The following is an 18,354-nucleotide window of genomic DNA, read 5'->3' as shown; positions in this document are numbered from 1 at the left end:
CCTTGGCATCCCACCAAAGGTCCTCCGAGCCCCTCACAACTGGTTCCTCCCAGGCTGGACTTGGCCTGCCGGTTTCTCTATAGGCCCCTGGGCGGCCAGGCTATACGTTTCGTGAATAAAATGTATTGTTGTAGGCCAAGTGGGCTCTGGCTCACTGGCTCATGGAGAGGGGAAAAAGGGACAGGAGCCCAGTGATTAGTCAGGCCCAGGCCCTCGTCACAGACAACACCAGAAGGATGACTGCAAGGAGCTTGGGACAGGCAAAGGGTCCTCCTGCCTGCTGCCTTTCTCCTCTGGCCCCCTCCCAGGATATCCACCTCCCATTCCCTGTGCACAGCTGTGGTGGGGAAGGGCTGAGCCTTGGCTGACTGCAGGGGCTGGCCCAGCCTATGTGACCTCTGACCCTTCTGCCTTGTCCCCCAACTCCTGAGCCTGAATCTCTGCTCTCAGGTTTGGGCAAAATGGGTGGTGGTGGTGGTGGTGGTGGGGTGTGTGTGTGTGTTTGTGTTTTAGCACTCTCAGAAATGGAGAGGCCCCTAGAAGCCCCTTCTGGAAATCCCACCCCTCTGCATGCCACCATCTCCCCGTAGCAGCGGAGAACCCTGGTCCCGTAAGACCAGAGGCTAAAGGAAAGCCCCTGACCCCTGGCCTAGCTCTGCCCAGACACAGGGCACAGGCCCGAGTCCCTGAGGCCCATCGCGGACCAGGCAGCCCAAAGCCCGGCAAGGCCACTGGGGCAGAGGCAGCTCCGGGGCACGGAGGCAGCGACATCGGTCACAGGATTCCCCGCCCTGCTGCAAGCAGCTCCCCAGTGAGGACCACGGGAAACTAGGCCGGGGGGGTGTGAGACTTCAGCTCTCTGCCTCAGTGAGACTGACTGTCTTTGGCCGGCCCACCTCACAGGGATGGCCAGCTGAGCCATCATACAAGACGATGGTCGCCTCGCCATCACCCGAGGGCTTTCCGCGTGCCGGGCTCCCCGGGAGGTGGCAGCACACCGCTCAGGGAGGTTAAGTTCACACAGCCAGGACAGGGCAGGGCAGGGCAGGGCAGGAGGGGGCCCAGAGGACAGCCGGCGTGCCGACAGAGGGCGGCCACCCATCCCAGGGAAGCATGCGGCCGGCGGCTCCCACACGCGCATGCCCGGGACACGCGCCCACACACATGCACTCAGGGCAGTACCTGTCACGTCCTTCTTGGGAGACTCAGCCCAGCTGGAGAGCCACACTTCCGAGTCCCCCCGAGAGCAAGCAGCAGCAGGAGAGAGAGGAGAATCAGAGGAGGAGAGAGAACCGTTAGGCAGGCAGGAGGTCCACCAGGCGAGTGGCTGCAGGCACCGCTTTGGGCTGGCGGCGGAAGGCGGGGGAGGGGAGGGGAGTGATTTCCTGGCCCTGGGCTGGCTGCTGGGCGTGGGCCGGAGTGATTACAGAGGCTCTGGGACACGGCCGGCGGGGATGGGGATAATGAGGTGTCTGCCGAAATACAGGAATCCTCTGGAGCACAGAGAATCCTACACAATCCCTGCCTGGAATGGGGCCCATGGGTTATCACTGCCTGGAGAAAGCAGCCTGGACCTTTCTCTCTGGCCATGTGGGTGGGTGGCTGGCCCCACAGGGCCTGGTGGCTCTGAGGATCCTCACCAGGCCAGCAGGCTCAGCAGCACGGACTCGGAACCTCAAACACCAGGGCTGGCGACCCCAAGGCCAGTCTCCAGTCGTGGGGCACTGCACCACTGGGCTCTGCTGTTTTGCCCACCCCTAGCCCCAGCCCTACCCAGTGAGGAAGGCAGGTTGGGGCAGAATGGAGGGAAGTGTCAGTCTGGACTCTCTAAAACACTCCAACTCCAACGCAGAAGGACGGGGACCTTCAGTGACCATCAGAGATGAGGGCTCTGGCCCAGGCTCAGACATTCATGTCTGATCTGGGCCTCAGTTTCCTCATCTGTGAAATGAGGTTAGAAGTTGACCTCCTGCCAAGAGGGAGGAGCGAAGTCAAAGAACGTAAAAGAACATATGATGGTGCCATGTGATATAATAATGTGATGAGGCAGAAAGCTCTCAGCTTAATCAGTGGGGCGAACAATTCTAGAATATCAGAGGGTCAACATATAATAAGCACTGACAGTCTACCTACAGTATACAGAGACTCGTTTACTTCCTATGACAATCCCTTGAGGGGGGGTCTGCATTCTTCACCCCATTTTACAGGGGAGGAAACCAAGTTCCCATAAGCACAGACTAGCAGAGCCAGAAACGGAACTGGGTCTGGGATCAGCCCTGGCGGGTGCTTTCTCTGATGCATTTCTCATTGCCTCCAAAGGAGCACAGTGTGGGCTGCAGTGGGGACAAGGAGAAGGAAACGCTGAGATGCAAGTCTGAGGGGCACCCAGTGCTGGCCAGGAAAGCTGTCTGACCCAATGACAGATAGTAAAGATAACGTAAAGCAGAAAAAGCTTACGTAGCATTTACTCTACACCAAACATCACGCTGAACACGTACATGTGGTAATTCATTTGCTTTTCAGAATAACCCTACATAAGGTACTTCCTCCACTTTGTAGAGGGGAAAATGAACCAGCGAGGTTAAGTAACTTGCCCAAGGTCACACAGCTAGTACCGTGCCCATCTTGTGTGGGGCCACAGACTCCGGGTGACCAGTGGACGCCACCCATCATTTAAAGCACCTGATTCTCCCTTGCTCAGCAAGTCACCTACCAGTTGCTGGCTGGCTCCCCATGCAGAACTGGGAAGCCTGGCCCTTCCAGCTCTCACTGTAACCAGCAGAAGGGATCTGGCAAGGCCAGATCTAGCAAGGCCCCTGAAGTCTGTGGATGCTGCCTTATGAGGGACTCACTGAACCTTCCTGAACCCTTCCCTCACTTGTAAAAATGGAGATGAGATGAAATACCTACTTTCTAGGTAGCTACGAGGATTAATGAGGTAATATGCAGTAAGTGCTCAGCATAGTGCCTGGTATACAGTCAGTGCTCAATGATGGTTAGCCACCATCAGCAACATCTCCCATGAGCTCGGTTCAAACCAACCCTGGGCTACCAGGAAAATCATCCTCCTGGAGCTGCAAGGTTGAGAACCTGGCAGCGTTTGATACTGGATGTGCCAAGAAAACGCTGGCAGCCAGAGATGCCTTCCTGTAGACACCCCCCAAACACCAGGTCAGCTGGAGCTGGTGGTAGAGAGACCCTGGAGACTGCACCCAGAAACAAACATCCTACGGCCGGAGCCTCTCACCAGGACCCGCAGCCAGAAGCCTCCCTGGGCAGCAGGAGCTGTGCTGGCCCAGCTCTCACGCCCTGGTAGGGCTGAGACAAGGTAGACACACTTAGGCCCTCTGAGGCTTGAAGCTGGGGCTCTAACTCCCTGCTGTTGTACCCCAAATGTGGCCAAGTAGGCCATCACCCAGCAAGACCATCCTAAGCACCCTGGACAGGCCTAGTGCCAGGCCCACCCCAGCTCTCCCATCTGGCCCCACTCAGCCTGATGCCGACACACCTAAGAGGGTCCACATCTCTATCCATCCCTGCTGGCTTTGTTACTTTGTACATCTTCCATTTTGGTTTCTCTTGGGTTCTTCAGAAGGAAAACTTTTGGGAAATGCTAACCTCTTTCAGTAAGCCAAGAGAAATTATTTGGCTCAGGCCTGGAGAACCGAGGAAGACTTGTTCTGCTGAAATAGGGGTTAACAAACTTTTCCTGTAAAGGGCCAGAGTTGCTATTTTAGGCTTTGGAGGCCATGTGGTCTCTGTCAAGACTACTTACCTTTGCTGTTACAGTGCAAAAGCAGCCCCTGATAATCTGTAAAAGAGTGAGTGGGCTGTGTGCCAATAAAACTTTATTTACAAAACTACATGGTGGGCTGGGCTTGGCCCATGGGCAGTAGTTTGCCAACACCCATGCTAGAAGATGAGGGCTGTCAGAGAGGGGGAGCTGCTGTCTTCCTCAATGGGGGGATACCCGAAAATCCTAGGAGAGCAAAGTGGGGACCCTTGGCCCAACCTAGACTAAATGTTCACAAGGTCTATGCTGCTCGGATGATTTTCTCAATAGTCACCTTGAAGGGTCTGATGGCCTTCCAGGCCCTTGGGGTTTAGGCATTTGGGCAGGCAGGGGGGAGCAGGACAGGAAAAAAATCCCTCAGCCTCTGGAAACTGAGCCCCACTGCTAAGTGTGGAACAACCCAAGCTCATGCCCACCCCTGCACCCCCCATAAGCAGGCCTTCCCTTCGCTCTCCAAAGGAAAATGGGAAGTGGACCAGAAACGAGCCTGTCTTTTTAAAAACATGATTTATTTCCCAGTCTCCTGGATCTGCAGAATTAATCCAGTTCCGCTGCTCCCACCCCAAATCTCTCTTCACTTTGGAGTGCCTTGTCTCCAGCCCACCCGAGCAAGCCCTCTCCTAGGGTGGGAAGGCCACCCCCCCCCCCAGCATCCTTACAATGAACAGAGGAGAGACCCTGGCTCACAAACCCTGGCCCTCCAGCCAGGAGGCAGACAAGACTGCTGGCTGCGGGCTGGGAAAGCAGAGACAGAGGGACGGGATGAGGGAGCAAGGAGCAGGCACAGCCAAGTGAGCAGCTGTGACCGACTGCTTCCTGCCCTCCCATTGTCGTCACCCCCCCCCCCCCCGTGACATAACCAAGGGCCCTACAGAGCAGGGTCGGGGCAGTGGAAAGTGAGGGGTGCCAGACTGGGAATCTGCACAACTGGTTTGGCTGAAAACCAGCTCTGTGACCTGGGGCAAGTGGCTCAACTTCTCTGAGCCTCCATGCTCACATCCCTAAAATCCAGCATTTGCACCTAGCAACAGCCAAGGCCCTGTGTGATGTTCTAACTCTCCCAGCAGAAACCTGCTAGTCTCCATAACGCAAGTGCTCCACAGCTGAAATGAATCTTTCTAGAGAAATAGACCACCTTTCTTTCCAGGGAAAACCACTTAAACACATGCTCAATATATGGAAACTCAAGTGAAAAAAAAAAAGCAATTAATTCAAGAGGCACAGAGGGCAGAGAACTGAGGCAAGAATTCTTTTAAAATCTCGTTTCTTTTGCTTACCCTGCCACTCAGCTGCCTGATCCTGGGGCATTTAGCCCTTTCTCTGGGCCTCTTTCCTTCTGTACAATGGGGATAAAAATACTTACCTCCTCTTCTTTGTAGGAGTGCAATGGCCTAATGCCTGTGGAAGGTTTTGGAGGGGGAGGAACGAGGCCCCTGGGACAGAGAGAGGGAGTGGGTGATGGGGACAAGCTGGTGACTGCAGCAGTGTGTGCTGGGAGGCAGGAGGCGTGGAGAGGCCCCTCCCTTGGCCTTCCCACAGCACGCCCATCCCCCCTGCACAGAGAGATGAGCCAGAATCCAGGCTCTGAGAAAACCAGGTGCCTGCAGCTCCTGGCCAAATACGGTGACCGAGGATACTTCTGAGATGCTAAACCTGCTTCTTGTCAGGTCCAGGTGATTATGAGAAATCACATAACAGTCGCACAGGTGCCCCTGACTTGAAGGAACCCCCAAACAAGAGACACCCAAATACTACGTAAAAACACACCTGGACAGAGCGAAGTTCGCAAAGGGACTGGCTCCTAATATGGTTTCTTTTAACCTTGAGTAACTCCAGAGCAGTGAAAAGTGGGTTCGATTTGCCCAAATCTAGTCTCAAACCATGCTTCCAGGAATCCTTCCCTGGTGTAAAGCAGGTCCCACCCATTCAAGCTAATAAATCCAGAGTGGGCTGCGAGCCCAGGTGGGAGAGACAGGAGAACAGCCAGCAGCACAAACTCCTCGGAGAATGAAAGCCAAGCAAGAGCTCAGGAGACCAAGGGCAGGGTCACTCACCTCACCGGCCTCCACAGCTCAAGCCCGGGGCGGGGAAGGGGAGGGGGCCTGGGAGGGGAGGAGAAGCAGGGACCCTGCCAGGGGCCCCGAATGGAATGAACACCCCCGTCTTTTCCGCGTCCTTCCATTTTTCCAGATCTCAGTGTCCTTGAGCCCTCAAGACCTCCCCCTCCTTGGGAATTCTATTGTTCTTCCTTCACTGCAGCGTGGAACGGGGTTCTGGAGAGCTGCTGGAGCCTAGTCTTTCCTCCCCTTTGATACAACTAAACTTTGCCCAGGGCTAGATTTCTTGGGTTTCCTATAGGTTCCGCGTTTCTTTTCCTTTTTTCACTAAGCCACGGGGAAACGCAGCCTCTGCTTTCAGGCCATTGGTGAACTACGGGCTGCGAGCTGCGCACTGATCGCTCTGCCAGTTACCGGCTGTAGCAGGAGGGGCTGGCTTGGCCAGAGTGGAGCGCGGCCCCTGTCACCGGTGTGAAGGAGCTCCGATCTTTAGAGCAGCCCTCCAGGGCTAACAGTCCTTCGCAAAGAATAGCTCCTTTACAAAGAAGTCAGAGTTCGGTCTACGTGATATATTCACTTGAGGGGGCCGCAAATAGGTCCAGAAAAAGCATGGCACGAATTAAGATGGCTAAGAATGAAAACAAGCAATAATTCAAACATGGATTCCAATCCGAAGCCACACGGGTGCGAGCTGGGTAGCGTGAACGACGGTGAGGCGTGCGCGCTCCCAGCTCCCACTCACAGTCAACTCCATGCATCTGATCCAGGGTGAGCGGCAGCCTCCAGCTCATCAGAAATACTGAGGGCATGAAAAAAAAAATCATACTCCTGGATCGCAGCAGTGAGGGGTTAATGTGGCAGCTCAGACCCCTGGCCCTGCCTCCTACTCTCACAGCCTCCAAAGCGGGGCTTGCTTCAGGTGCATGTGACCCAGGCTGTCCCCACAGGGCCCCACGCTGAGAAGGGCCCTGTGCTCAGTTTAATGCTCTTCTGTCCCTCATCTGAAATCTTGAATCATTTATGAACAAGAGGCCCCATAATTATGTAGCTGGTCCTGCCTAGGGCCTGAGGTTTCAGGGCCACAGAACTCTGAGCTGAATAAACAGAAGTACTCAAGAATAAATTGAGTAGGGCTGGATTTCTGATGCGTATCATCTTGAAGACAGAAGGCAAATCCTAAGTGGGAAGACCGGCCATTTTCTGTCTCCAGGTCCCGTCCCCACCAAAATCTCTGGCTTCTTGGGGGTATCCCAAAGGCTAGAAGGAGCATGCGGGGACTCAGGACCAGAGAGGGCAAGAAATTTGCCTAAGATCACACAGCAAGGGAGTGGCAGGGCTGGGGCTAGAAAAATTATACCAGTTCCCACTTCCTAACACTCATGCTAGGCGCTGCGCTCAACATTTTCTGAGCGCTAGTTTAATGCTTATAACAAGCTGTATTTTACAGATGCACAAAGTGAGGCTCTTCCCAAGGCCCAACAGTAAGACTCGAGCCAGACTTGAGCCCAGGCAGGCCGGCTGGCTGGGAATTGGGAACAAAGGGGCCTAAAATAGGGGACTTCATTCTCTGGATTCTCCCCTGCCATTGCCCAAGGGAGGCTCATTATTTCTGTTGGGCTTCCCTTTGTACATGCAGCCACGTTCCTACTCATTTTGCTCTCAATAAGAAGGGGTCTGCCTCCTTCCCCAGGAGCTGCCTTTCCCGGAATCCAGAGTCTGCGTGGGGGCAGCCCAACCCCGGGCAGGAATGTACTACTGACCCTCGGGCCACCGAGCTGTGCAGTCAGAGAACAGTCAGTTTCCCTGCTCAGGTGGGGAATGGGGTGGGGTGGGGGCTGGGGCTGTGCCTGGAGCCCTTCCATAGTCCCTCAGGGACTGGGTCCGAGGGCGCCCATCTAGGCCAGGGCCAGGGCGGCCAAGATAGCCCAGCACCAATGGGTGTGGGCAGAGGGGCCATGGATGCCTCCGGGAGCTTTGCGGCTGCCCAGAAGGGGCTGCCCTGCCAGAGGGTGGCAGGCAGATCTGCTGTTGAAAAGACCCAACGCATCCCGGTTAAAGACAGGTGCTGTGGTTAGTCAGAAGAGCCATGGGTGGGCAGAGGACAGAGGGGTGCCGGGTGGGGAGGCCAGCGGGGTTCCGAGCCCCACTCCCAGCAGCTGCTGCCTGACCCCACCGCAGCCCCTTGAGCTGGGTCTCCCTCTCAGTTCTCAGGTTCTCACCTCGCCCCACGCTGGGGCGGTGGTGTGCGGAAAAGAGACAAACTTAACACTGTTCCGAGTTCCAGGATCCCAGCCACCTCCCCACTCCCTGGGGTGGTCTGCCTTGGTGGTCCTCTCCCACTTACTGGGATATCCCCCTCCCATTCCCCCACCCACCAGCTCCCCCAGCCGAAGCCAGGATCTGTGAGGATGAGGCAGCAGCAGAAACAGGGGCCAGCGAAGCAGGATGAGGTGAGGAGCTGCTGGGTCCCCAGATCCCCAGCCCCCCAGGCCCCCATCCTATGGTCCGTCTGTCTCCCTGGCTCAGTCTCCACGATCGAGTGAGTGATGGAGATCAAGAGCAATGGACCCAGGACCAACATTCCCATCCCAGGGCTACAAACAGTGCAGCGTCTTGTTTTCTCCAGACTGGACTCTTGCGATCCGATTATCAGGGAATCAACTACCAGTAACTGAATGAGCATCTACGGCGTGCACAGCAGGGCGCCCCTGGCTATGACAAACTGACTCTCTACCATCTGTCTCCAAGCTTGGGGCCCAGGCGCTCCTGTCTGTGTCAGGGGTCACGGGGGTCTGGGAGGGAGGCAGTGTGGCTCCCTTACCCACTTGCCTGGCACCTCAAGTGCATCCTCACTTCCCCAGGGCTGTCCAGACCCAACCAGAGGGCAGGCGGAGGCCAGCACAGCAGGCTGCCTCAGGTGGGGCCTGGGGGGGGGGGCGACGAAGCAGGGACAAGTCCCAAAGGCCTCATGTCTGTGATGAGACCCTCCCCTGGGGCAGGACTCACAACGCCTCGGCTGGTATCTGGGGGGACACTGCTATCAACTGGAACAGGACGCGGGTGGGGCTGAGGGGGCAGGGGCTAGGGGCAGAGTTCACTCCTGAACTGAGGCTGAGGCTGACCTGCTTTCCAAGGTCTACCGGCCTCGCTCATCTTGCCCTGTGCAGGATCTCTGTATTGTTCAGTGACCGTGCCAGCTGGCTCCAGTGCTGGCTAGCTCTGGAGTCCTAGCAAGTCAATGGCACACAGTAGGTGCTTAATCAAAATTTGTTGAGTCTCTCCAATCAGATCTGAAGTTCCTTCAGACTCTTAACCCTGCCAGCATCCTCACAGCACCCGAACATAGGAGGTGGTGTGCAATAAATCTTCAGTGGCTGATGGAAGGATGCATACTCATTACACTCTGTCCCAAGGGCCTTGTGGGGAAACTGAGGCCCGGCTTTCCCCACTGCCCTGGGATTCCTCTTGGCACCCCGGGCCCTGCATATTCTCTAGTCCAAGTTTTGCCCCTTGAGCCACATACAGGCCTTCTCAGGCCAGGATAAGACCCTGAGCCTCGCTTGTGCTGGGCAGACAGGCTCACGGAAAGGCCCCCCCAGGCCGAGCAGAACATCCCTGGAAGGCTCTGGTCCAGAATCTGCTGTAAAGCCCTTCAAAGAGATTATTTAAAAAATGTATCCATAACCAATATGGTCTACGGCAAGACGGATGCTGCAAGAAATGGGAGACTGAGCAAGAACAGGCTTATCTATGATGTCCCCTGGGAGCAAGGCTCAGCACGGCTGGGAGCAGCCCCCCATGGTGTGTGCCCACAACCCCTGGGCCTCTCCGCACCCCCATCCCTCTCTTGCTCTCCATGGGTCTGGACCAATCCCCTGAGCCCTCAGATGCCACGTAAACCGAGCAGTGTGAGTGTGCGTATGCGTGTGCGTGTCTGTGTGTGTCTGTGTGCCTGCCTGCGCACATCACTGCTTGGGAAATCCCCACATCTGGTTCACACGTGACCGAGCTATTCCCAGAAGGCACAACTGGGAGGGCCTGGAGGACAGCGGAGGGTCAGGAGTGTGTGAGCTCTCTGGGGAGCACAGAGTTAACCCTTTGGCACCAGAGCTCGGGATCTCTGGCTAATGCTGGGCTTCTCTCCCCACCAGGAGAAGCCAGGAGGGAGACTGGTGCCCTGAGGGCCCTGTCCTGGCTCATCACAGAAGGGTGGGAAAATGGTCTTCACCTGCAATATGAAAGTCCTGCTTCTTCCTCTGTCCTGTCAATGATGGTCAATCATCAACCACTGCAGAGACTCCCTGGCTGGAGAGTCCTTCTCCAACAGAGATCAGTCTGTTAATCAGACAATGAGCACCTCTGGGTGCTGGGCACCTGGCTAGGGCGAGCATGGCCCTGGAATTGTATGCTCCGCTCACAGGCAAGGACAGGGGTCCCCAGGAGACAGCTGGAAGCCAGAGGCCTCCTGATGGTAAGGAAAGGGTCAGAGGTGGCCCGTGGGACGAGTTCTCTCCAGCCCAGGAACACGGATTAATTTTATAATTAGAACTTTTTAAGCTTCAACGGTATGAGCGAGCGAGTGGCCATCCGTGACAGGGTCTCTGACTTAGCGCCACCCACTAGCTACTGCGGGGATATGGAGGACGAGCCTCAGCCCAGTGTAGAAGACGTGGCACCGCGAATGCTGAGACTGGCCAGATGTCCTCTGTACGGCCGCTCTCCCTCTTTTCCAGGCTGACTCATTTAAAAACCTCAGTGAACCGGGGTAGAAAGCCTTGCTCGGCACCCCCAGGCAGGGCTGTGTGCCTCCCACGTGCAGGCTCCTTTGCGCTCGGCCCCACCCCCACCACCGCACTTGGACGTTGTATTGTAACTGCTGTTGACTTTCCTATCTCCTCCACCCAACTGACAGTTCTGAGGACAGGGACCTCATCCTACCCATCTTGGTACCCCACTGCTTCCACGGCAAGGCCTGGCGGAGCGGGTGTGCGGATGTTCGCTGGAGAACTCCACGAGGCGGGCATGGCAGAGCCAGTGAGGTCAGCTACAGGTCTGGCAGGCACCAGCTGCTCCCAGAAGGGGAGTCTAGGACCAGCATCCCTTCCGAAACCGGCTTCCTATTGATTTGGCCTATAAGGGCAACCCCCCCCACTCTGCTGCCCTTGCCTGCCCCGGGGGAGAGCTGCCACAGTGTCCACGAAGCTTATACTTAGAGCAGAGAGAGCAACCAAGGTCATCAGTGAAGCTGAGGAAAAGGCCCTCTTCAGCACAACCCCGTGGTCAAATGCGAGTGAGAGGTGGCGGAGGGTTCTTAGCACCACGGGGCTCTAGGGAGGGACGGTGCAGGGCAGGGAGCTGACAGACCACAAGAACTTGTCCTGTCCTGAAGGATCTGCCTCGAGGGTGTCCCGTCGGCATGTTTGCTCCCTTTCCCCCAGGGGGCCACTGCCAACGTACAAAGAGAGTCTTTGTTTGGCCTCTAGTCCCAAGTCCATCATCACAGCTTTATAAGGACCTCACCCTCCTGGCGGGGTCACTTACGCACCCAACCCTGACCCGGATCCAACACAAGGGGAAAGGCAGCCCCCACATTCCTGCGGGGTTTCCTCCAACACTGCACCCGTTAACCAAAAGCAGCGTTGGGGGAAGCATCGCGCAGAGGTGACGGCTCTTCCTTTTGAACACGGGGACGTGAAGGGACCTTGACATGGTCCAGTTTCCCGTACAAGACTCCAGTTCTAACCTTAACAAAAACATCTTCGTCCCAGCTGCCTGGGTCACGTGTGGCAATGACAAGATCCAGGGGGCAAAGCAGAAAGAGTCAGGGAAAAACGCTTTTTTTTTCCCCCTGCAAATGTCTAATTTTTACTGAAACTTTGGAAAATTTTTCTTTGCCTTCACATTTCAGAACTGACCAATTATATAAAAAGGCCGTGAGCCAACTAAGTTACACATGCCACATTTCTGTTTCTAAACAAAGTAACCCAAGATCAGAAAAAGGCGCTAAAACAATAAGTAATGCACATTTCCCCCAAATCTTTGTTTTTCCACTGGCTTCATCATTACTGGAAATGCTGCCTCTTCTGTCACATGCCTATAAACCAAAAAGCTGAAGTGAGGAACACATTATTTTCTGGCCGAGGGCTGCGGTGGGAAGCATTTCTTTGCTGGACCACAATGTGGGTGATTCCCACCCCCAAGAAGACAACCTTGTGGAAAGAAAAGGCAGACGGAGTCTCGTCACTGCCTCCTATGAGGCCAGGAGGGAGGCCAGTGCTGGGGCAGGCTCCTGGGCTGTTGTCCAAGCCCAGACTGCTGGGCCAGTGCTCTGTCCTCCCACAGGTCCCCCTTCCCCTTGGTTGCCCATCCTCTCCCCCACTTGGGAGACAGCTGAGTGACCCTCAGGGCCAGCCCCGCCAATCCCCGCACTTCACGAGGGTGCCAGTCCTCGGGCAGCCTCACTGCCTGTCTGCCCCGAATACCACCATCAACCCACAAGGATGACCCATCTCAGATTCAACCCTGGCTTGATCTCAGAATCCCTGGAGAGCCCATCAGCACGAATTTCCAGGCCCCAGCCGCAGAAAGGCTGATTCAGCAGGTCTGGGCAGGGCCTGGGAACTTATACTTCAGTGAGCAGGCTGAGAGCACCTCCAGCCTTTTACCTGCTGTTCAATTCAGGACCATCTTCCTACTTTCCCAGCAGAGGAAGCTGGGAGACAGCAGCGAGGAGCGGAGAGAGGCTAAGCACACAGGGCCAAGGGCGGCCAGGCTAGCTGGGGGTGGGGCAGGGGATGCCAGGAGCCCTTGGCCTGCCTGCCTACCTGGGCTCCGTGTCCAGGCCAGTAGGGCACTGGGTCCATGCGGCCTTCGGCGGGGGGGAGGGGAGGCGGAGACACACACGTGAGCAGCGTGCTCCCTCTCTCCATCCTATCACTGCCACATGGGCTGCCTGCGGAGCTGCCAGATCAATCAGCCTCCTTTCATTTCCAATTAGTTGACTTTGAACTTCGGGGGTGACATCAGGCTGAGGACCCAAAGCCACGAAAATAAGAATTGTTTAAACGCCAGCCCCGGTGAGATGTGCCAGAAGGCAATGCCTTCACGAGACACGTTCACTCTTGGAACGGGCCGTTGGAGGGGCCAGGAATGTCTTGGCCGTGTTCGCCAAGCAGCCGGGGCCTTTCTCACTGAGGATGGGTGGCTCGGGTAGACAAGAAAGCCTTGGAAATTGCTTTGAAAAGTCTTGCTGATCGATCGTCTCCAAAGCTCCCTTTCCAGACTCACCCCTTGTCATCCCCTCTCCCAGACCTCCCTCCACTCCCACTGGGCTGAACACCTCTCCTTACTTCAAATTCCTCACCCTGATTTCAGCCTCTGAGTCCTCGCTCACGCCTGGGCCTCCCACCGGGCAGCTGCCCACCCCTCTGCTCATCCCCAGCCTCCCCCATCTTGCCTAGCCCTGTCCCCTTCTGGTTGACTCCCACAGCTTGGAGATCGCAACCTATCCTGTCTTGCATTCGTTAATGAGTCCCTGACAATATCCTGCTTTCTTCAGTTGAACCGGGAGCTCTATGGGGCCAGGGATAGCAATCACTTAAGAGAAATGAGAGCCTCAAGGAGAGCTGCCCTTTGGAGGGGAGTGAAAGTGGCTGCTGTCTGCTGTGTCTCTGTCCCCCTCCTCCTGTGGCTGGTGAACAGGTCAGGCCTGGGGCCAGGATAGGGCCTGGCTCTGCTCTTTGCCCTACGGGGGGCTTCATCTTGGGGGAGGACAGCCCCAGAGGCCTTAAAGACCCACTTTCTCTGCATTGTAATGGCCCCACTCACACCTCTGCCTAGCTCCATGGCCTGGTGGCAGTGTGACCAGCAGGAGACCAGCTCTGCCCACTCCCACCTGGGATAGGTGGAGCCCCTCTCTTAAGGGCTTCCCCTACAGGAGGAGGGTAGACAAACTTTTTATAGTAGCCAGTCCTTATGGGCTTTAAGCAAATCCACACTCTACCTTCTCCTGTCTGATTGAGAGGGCTTGCTTCTTGGAGGAGGGCAAATAGCAAAGCCAGGATCTCTCCTGCTTGAGAGCTGGATACCTATGGGACTGCCTCCTATTCATAATAAAAATGGCTTAACCCTTAGCGAGCATTTACTGTGCCAGGCAGGGTCCTGGAGTTAACATTTCATAGGTAGTAACTCGTATTCAAGCCTCAAACAACCTGATGAATCATCATTCCCATTTCACAGACAAGGAAACTGAGGCAAGGAAGTTAAGGACTCGCCTAAGACCACACAGCTGGCAAGGCTGGGACATGAAACCAAGCACTCTGGCTCCAGAATCTGGGTCCTTAACTCTACGAACGACTCCGCAATGGCTGGGTCTAGTTTCTATCTCCTCTGAGACAGGCCTTGGGCTTGGAAAATGAAAATAAATGCTTCAAGCAGGTCTTTAAACTCATGGACCAAAGGTAAGACTAACTTCTCCCCTCCTTCCAGAATCTATCAATACTGAAACTGTAACAGTGGCAGCGGCTATCATTGGGAGCTCGCTCTGTGCCAGATCCTTACATTTAATGAGACAGATACTATTTTTACCCCCATTTTCCATAAGGGGGCATGAGGGTCAGAGGTTAGGCAACCTGCCAGTCACAGAGCAAACACACAGTAGAGCTGGGCTTCCAACCCTGTCTGTCTGATGCCAAAACCTGAACTCTTATCTTCAAGCAACATGCTTCTGTGCCCACCACAGAACACAGATCTCATTAACTCCGTCCAGTAATGCAGATTTTATGATCAGTAAAATGGAAGTCGGACTGAACTCACCAATTTTCCAAGGAAAAGTATAAAGTAAACAGGATTTCAGGAGGAACATCAACACTTGCCCCAAAGAACAAACTTGCAACACTCTTGAGTAACCTCATTTGCGTTTAAACGAACCGCAGCTCCTCACAGGACTGCTGGATGGGATGGGGCATTGGGCCCTCTGCCTGGCAACAAGCCAGGGCCAAAAGGAAACCGCAGGATCCGTGGCCGCCTGCCCCCCCTGGCGGCGAAACTCGGAACTCCACAGCCGGACTGGGGAGTAGCGCAGCTTCCCGAAATGAGAGTGCGGCCTTGGGTCTTCAGGTCTGAAGAGCGCCCTCCGCTCTGGGGAGCCTGCTTCAGCCCCCTCTCAGCTCGTCGAGGAAGCAGCACCACTGGCAACAGGGCCTCCCTTCCACCAGTTTCGAAGCCCCCTCACTGCCTCACCTCCTGGGACCCTCTGCACTTGGCAGCAGGCGGCTGCTCTGACAGCTCCATTTTACAGGTGTTTCAGGTGTCAGCCTGGCTAGGCTACAGTTCCCAGTTACCGCACCACTCACTACTCTAGGTGTTGCTGTGGAAGGTATTCTGCAAATGTGACAAAGTCCATAATTAGTTTATTTTGAGTAAGATTATTCTAGCTACTTTGCAGGGGGTGGGTGCTGAGTCGATCAGCTGGAAGGACTGGAGGGCAGAGCCGAGGCTTCATGGGGTAGGAAATTTCACCTGCAGACTATGCAGCTGGCCTCCCCTTGGACCTCGGACTTGCAAAGCCAGTCCTCACCATCGCCAATTCCTTGTAAGAAATCTCTTGATGCATAGCTCCCCCTGGTTCTGTTTCTCTAGTTGAGCCCCGACCAATACAACAGAACAGTGAGGCAGCTGAGTTCAGCTGGAGGGGTCTGCCCAAGGTCACATGATTGGCAAGCGGGGCTGAATGCCGCTCCCCAGCACCCACAGGAACCGCTCTCAGCTTGCACCCAATCATTGAAACCCAGCAATGCTGATGGCAGCTCGCCCTCCATTGCTGCTGGAATTCTAATGACCTCTCACCTATCTCCTCTCCTGGTCCACCTCCACTCACCAGTCAGAAGAATCTGAGATCTAAGTCAGATCATGCCCCCGACCCCGACCCCCGAATCCCTTAGTGGCTCTTCATCTCACTCACAGCGAAAGTCAAAACCCTTGAAATGGCCTGCAAAGCCCTACATGGTAGAGCTGGGGTTCTGTGCAGCTTCCCCCACCCCTAGCTACCTCTCTGCTCTCACTTCCTACTACCTTTCCCTCCACTGTTCTCCACCGCAGTCACAAACCTCCCTGCCATGCCTTGAGCAGGCCAGCATGCTCCCACCCCAGGGCCTTTGCACTGTTTATGCCTTTGGCCCGGACAACTCTTCCTCAGGTACCCATGTCACTTCCTTGCTTCCCCCTAACAGGACATTCTTACATATATACAGTTCATCACCCTAGCAGACTGCAAACTCCTTGAGGACAGAAAGACCCATCCCTGTAACCACAACACCCAACACAGTACCTGGCCTACAGCCGCTGGTGCTCAGTAAGGTCAGCTGAAGTCTCTGGTCTCCAAACAAGCCATGCTCGGTCCTGCTGTCCCACCTTTGCCCAAGTGCTGCCCCTTGATCACCAAAGTCGCCTGTTCTCTGCCCCCAACCAGCAAAATTGCTCCTCTTCCCAGAGAATGTCCCCTGATTTGAGGCTGCAGGGAGCTCTCTGTCCTGACCTGCAGTCTCATCCATGCACGTGCGAGCTCCTTGACCCACTTGCTCATGCAGCCAGCACGAGGGGACCCCTGCAGCAAGGTCTTCCCTCTCAAGGTGGTGGGGGACGGATCATACCCAAGAACACCCACAAGACAGAGTGTGGTCAGTGATGCGCACAGTGAGGGGAGGAGGCAGCTACACACTGGAGAAACGGGGCTTCTCCGAGGTGACAATTAAGCTTCCATGTAAGAGGGGGCAGCTGTGTGAAAAGATCACAGAACGAGCTTGTTGTGTTTCAGGAACGGAAGGTGAGTGGTACGACAGAGTGGGGGGGCGGGGGGGCATGTTGGGGGGTGGGCAGGCAGAAGAGGGTAGAGCCTGGGGCGGGACAGCAGGCGAGGGGCTAAACCACACAGGGCTCTGTAAACCGGATTAAAGAGCTTATTCTGGGTGGGATGGGGCAATTTAAGCAGAAAAGCATGTGATTTGATACTTGCTTTGAAGAGCTCACCCTAGCTGTGGTGTGGAGAACAATGTGGAGGGGCAAGGGTGGGAGCAGACAGACCCAGAAGGAGACAGGTCTTCCTGAAGAGAAGGGAGCTTCCAACGCGTCGTGATGGCGGAGGTCGGGTCGGCAGGGGACAGAAAGGGAGGGGTCAAGGGCTACTTCTTAATGCAGGGCCGGAGCCACAGCACGGATGGTGGGTGGGATGGGGAAAATGCGGGGAGGAGCAAGTTCAGCGGAGGGAAGGAAGGAGCAGAGAGAAGTCTGAGGCTACACTGCCTGCCAGTTTCAAGGTCACTGGTCCTGCCTCTTCCAAGAGGCTGTAAGCTGCCTGAGAACTTTCTTGCTGTTGACTCCACCTTCCCCAGGCCTGGCTTCAAGTCTTGGATCTGCACTCAATAAGAGGCCACTCCGAGGAGGAGGAACTGGGGCTTTGGGGACTGCTATGTGGAAAGTGATGACCAGGGAACCGCAACCATGTTCTCCGTGCGCACTGCTGGCTGCAGGGACTCTGGGAAGCTCCGTGAACGTCATTACCGAGCAGGCTGGAGCCCTGATCATGGACTCCGATCCTCACTTTGCCATGGACTGGGGACGGCCACCCTCTCAGAGCCTCAGTGTCTCATCAGTAAAATGGGAATCCCACCACCCATATGCAATGAGCCTCTGGGCAGCAAATGAGAAAACATGTCAATTTGCCAACCCCTAGGGGATGCTCGATAAATAATAGGAGCTAGCACTTTGGGAGAACTTTCTAGGTTGTAGGCAGTGTTCTAAGCATGCTTACATATATTAGTTTGTACAATCTTCATTATAACCATATGAGGTGTGTATTAGTCAGTGTTCTCCAGAGAAACAGAACAGGATGTGTATATATATAGAGAGAAAGAGATTTATTTTAAGGAATTGGCACACGTGATTATGAGGGCTTGGTGAGCCTAAATCTGATGGGATAGGATGGTAGGCTGGAGACTCGGGGAAGAGTTGCAGTTCAAGTCCAAAGGCAGTCTGGTAGCAGGATTCCTTCTTTTGCGGGGAGGTGGGGGGGAGGTCAGCCTTTGTTCTATTAAACTCTTCAACTGATTGGATGAGGCCAACCCATATTATGGAGGGTAATCTGCTTGACTCGAAGTCCTGTGATTTACATGTTCATCTCATCCAAAAACTGCCTTGACAGAAACATCCAGAACAACGCTTCACCAAGTATCTAAATACCGTGTCCCACCACTGATGCATAAAATTAACCACTACAAGGTGGGTGTGAATATCACCCCAATTTACAGAAGAGCGGACAGACACGAAGAGGGCAAGAAATCTGCCCAAGGTCTCCGAGGAGAAAAGCAAGACTCGACATTGCTGCTGTCTGGCTCCAGAGCTTGCACTTTTAACCATGACACTAAGTGGCCATTATCATAGGCCAACGTAAATTAAATTTCTCTCTCCATCCTTTTCCTGGCCTGAGAGTGGAAGGCAGAGAAACCGGGG

At 55.1% G+C, this 18,354-nt stretch overlaps 1 protein-coding gene across 3 annotated transcripts in view; it reads right to left on the bottom strand.

Annotated features, from left to right (window-relative positions):
• SH3PXD2A (SH3 and PX domains 2A) overlaps window positions 1-18,354 on the bottom strand; it is a 226,573-nt gene that overhangs the window by 58,588 nt on the left and 149,631 nt on the right. The window contains exons 7-8 of one of the 3 annotated variants that reach the window (XM_087862734.1): window positions 3,776-3,811; window positions 1,183-1,227 (exon numbers count right to left, since the gene is read on the bottom strand). The exons of 1 other annotated variant lie outside the window; for it this stretch is intronic. In XM_087862734.1, the coding sequence (XP_087718860.1) occupies window positions 1,183-1,227; window positions 3,776-3,811 (81 nt within the window). The remainder of the gene's footprint in view (window positions 1-1,182; window positions 1,228-3,775; window positions 3,812-18,354) is intronic. One more of the 3 variants, XM_045803038.2, reaches the window with a different exon arrangement.

This window comes from Ursus americanus, chromosome 6, assembly GCF_024610735.1.
Source record: "Ursus americanus isolate L20-20 chromosome 6, mUrsAme1.1.p, whole genome shotgun sequence".
In the NCBI taxonomy this organism is placed as follows: Eukaryota; Metazoa; Chordata; class Mammalia; order Carnivora; family Ursidae; genus Ursus; species Ursus americanus.
The sequence above is the reverse complement of the archived record's forward strand: the minus strand, read 5'-3'. Positions and strand labels throughout refer to the sequence as shown.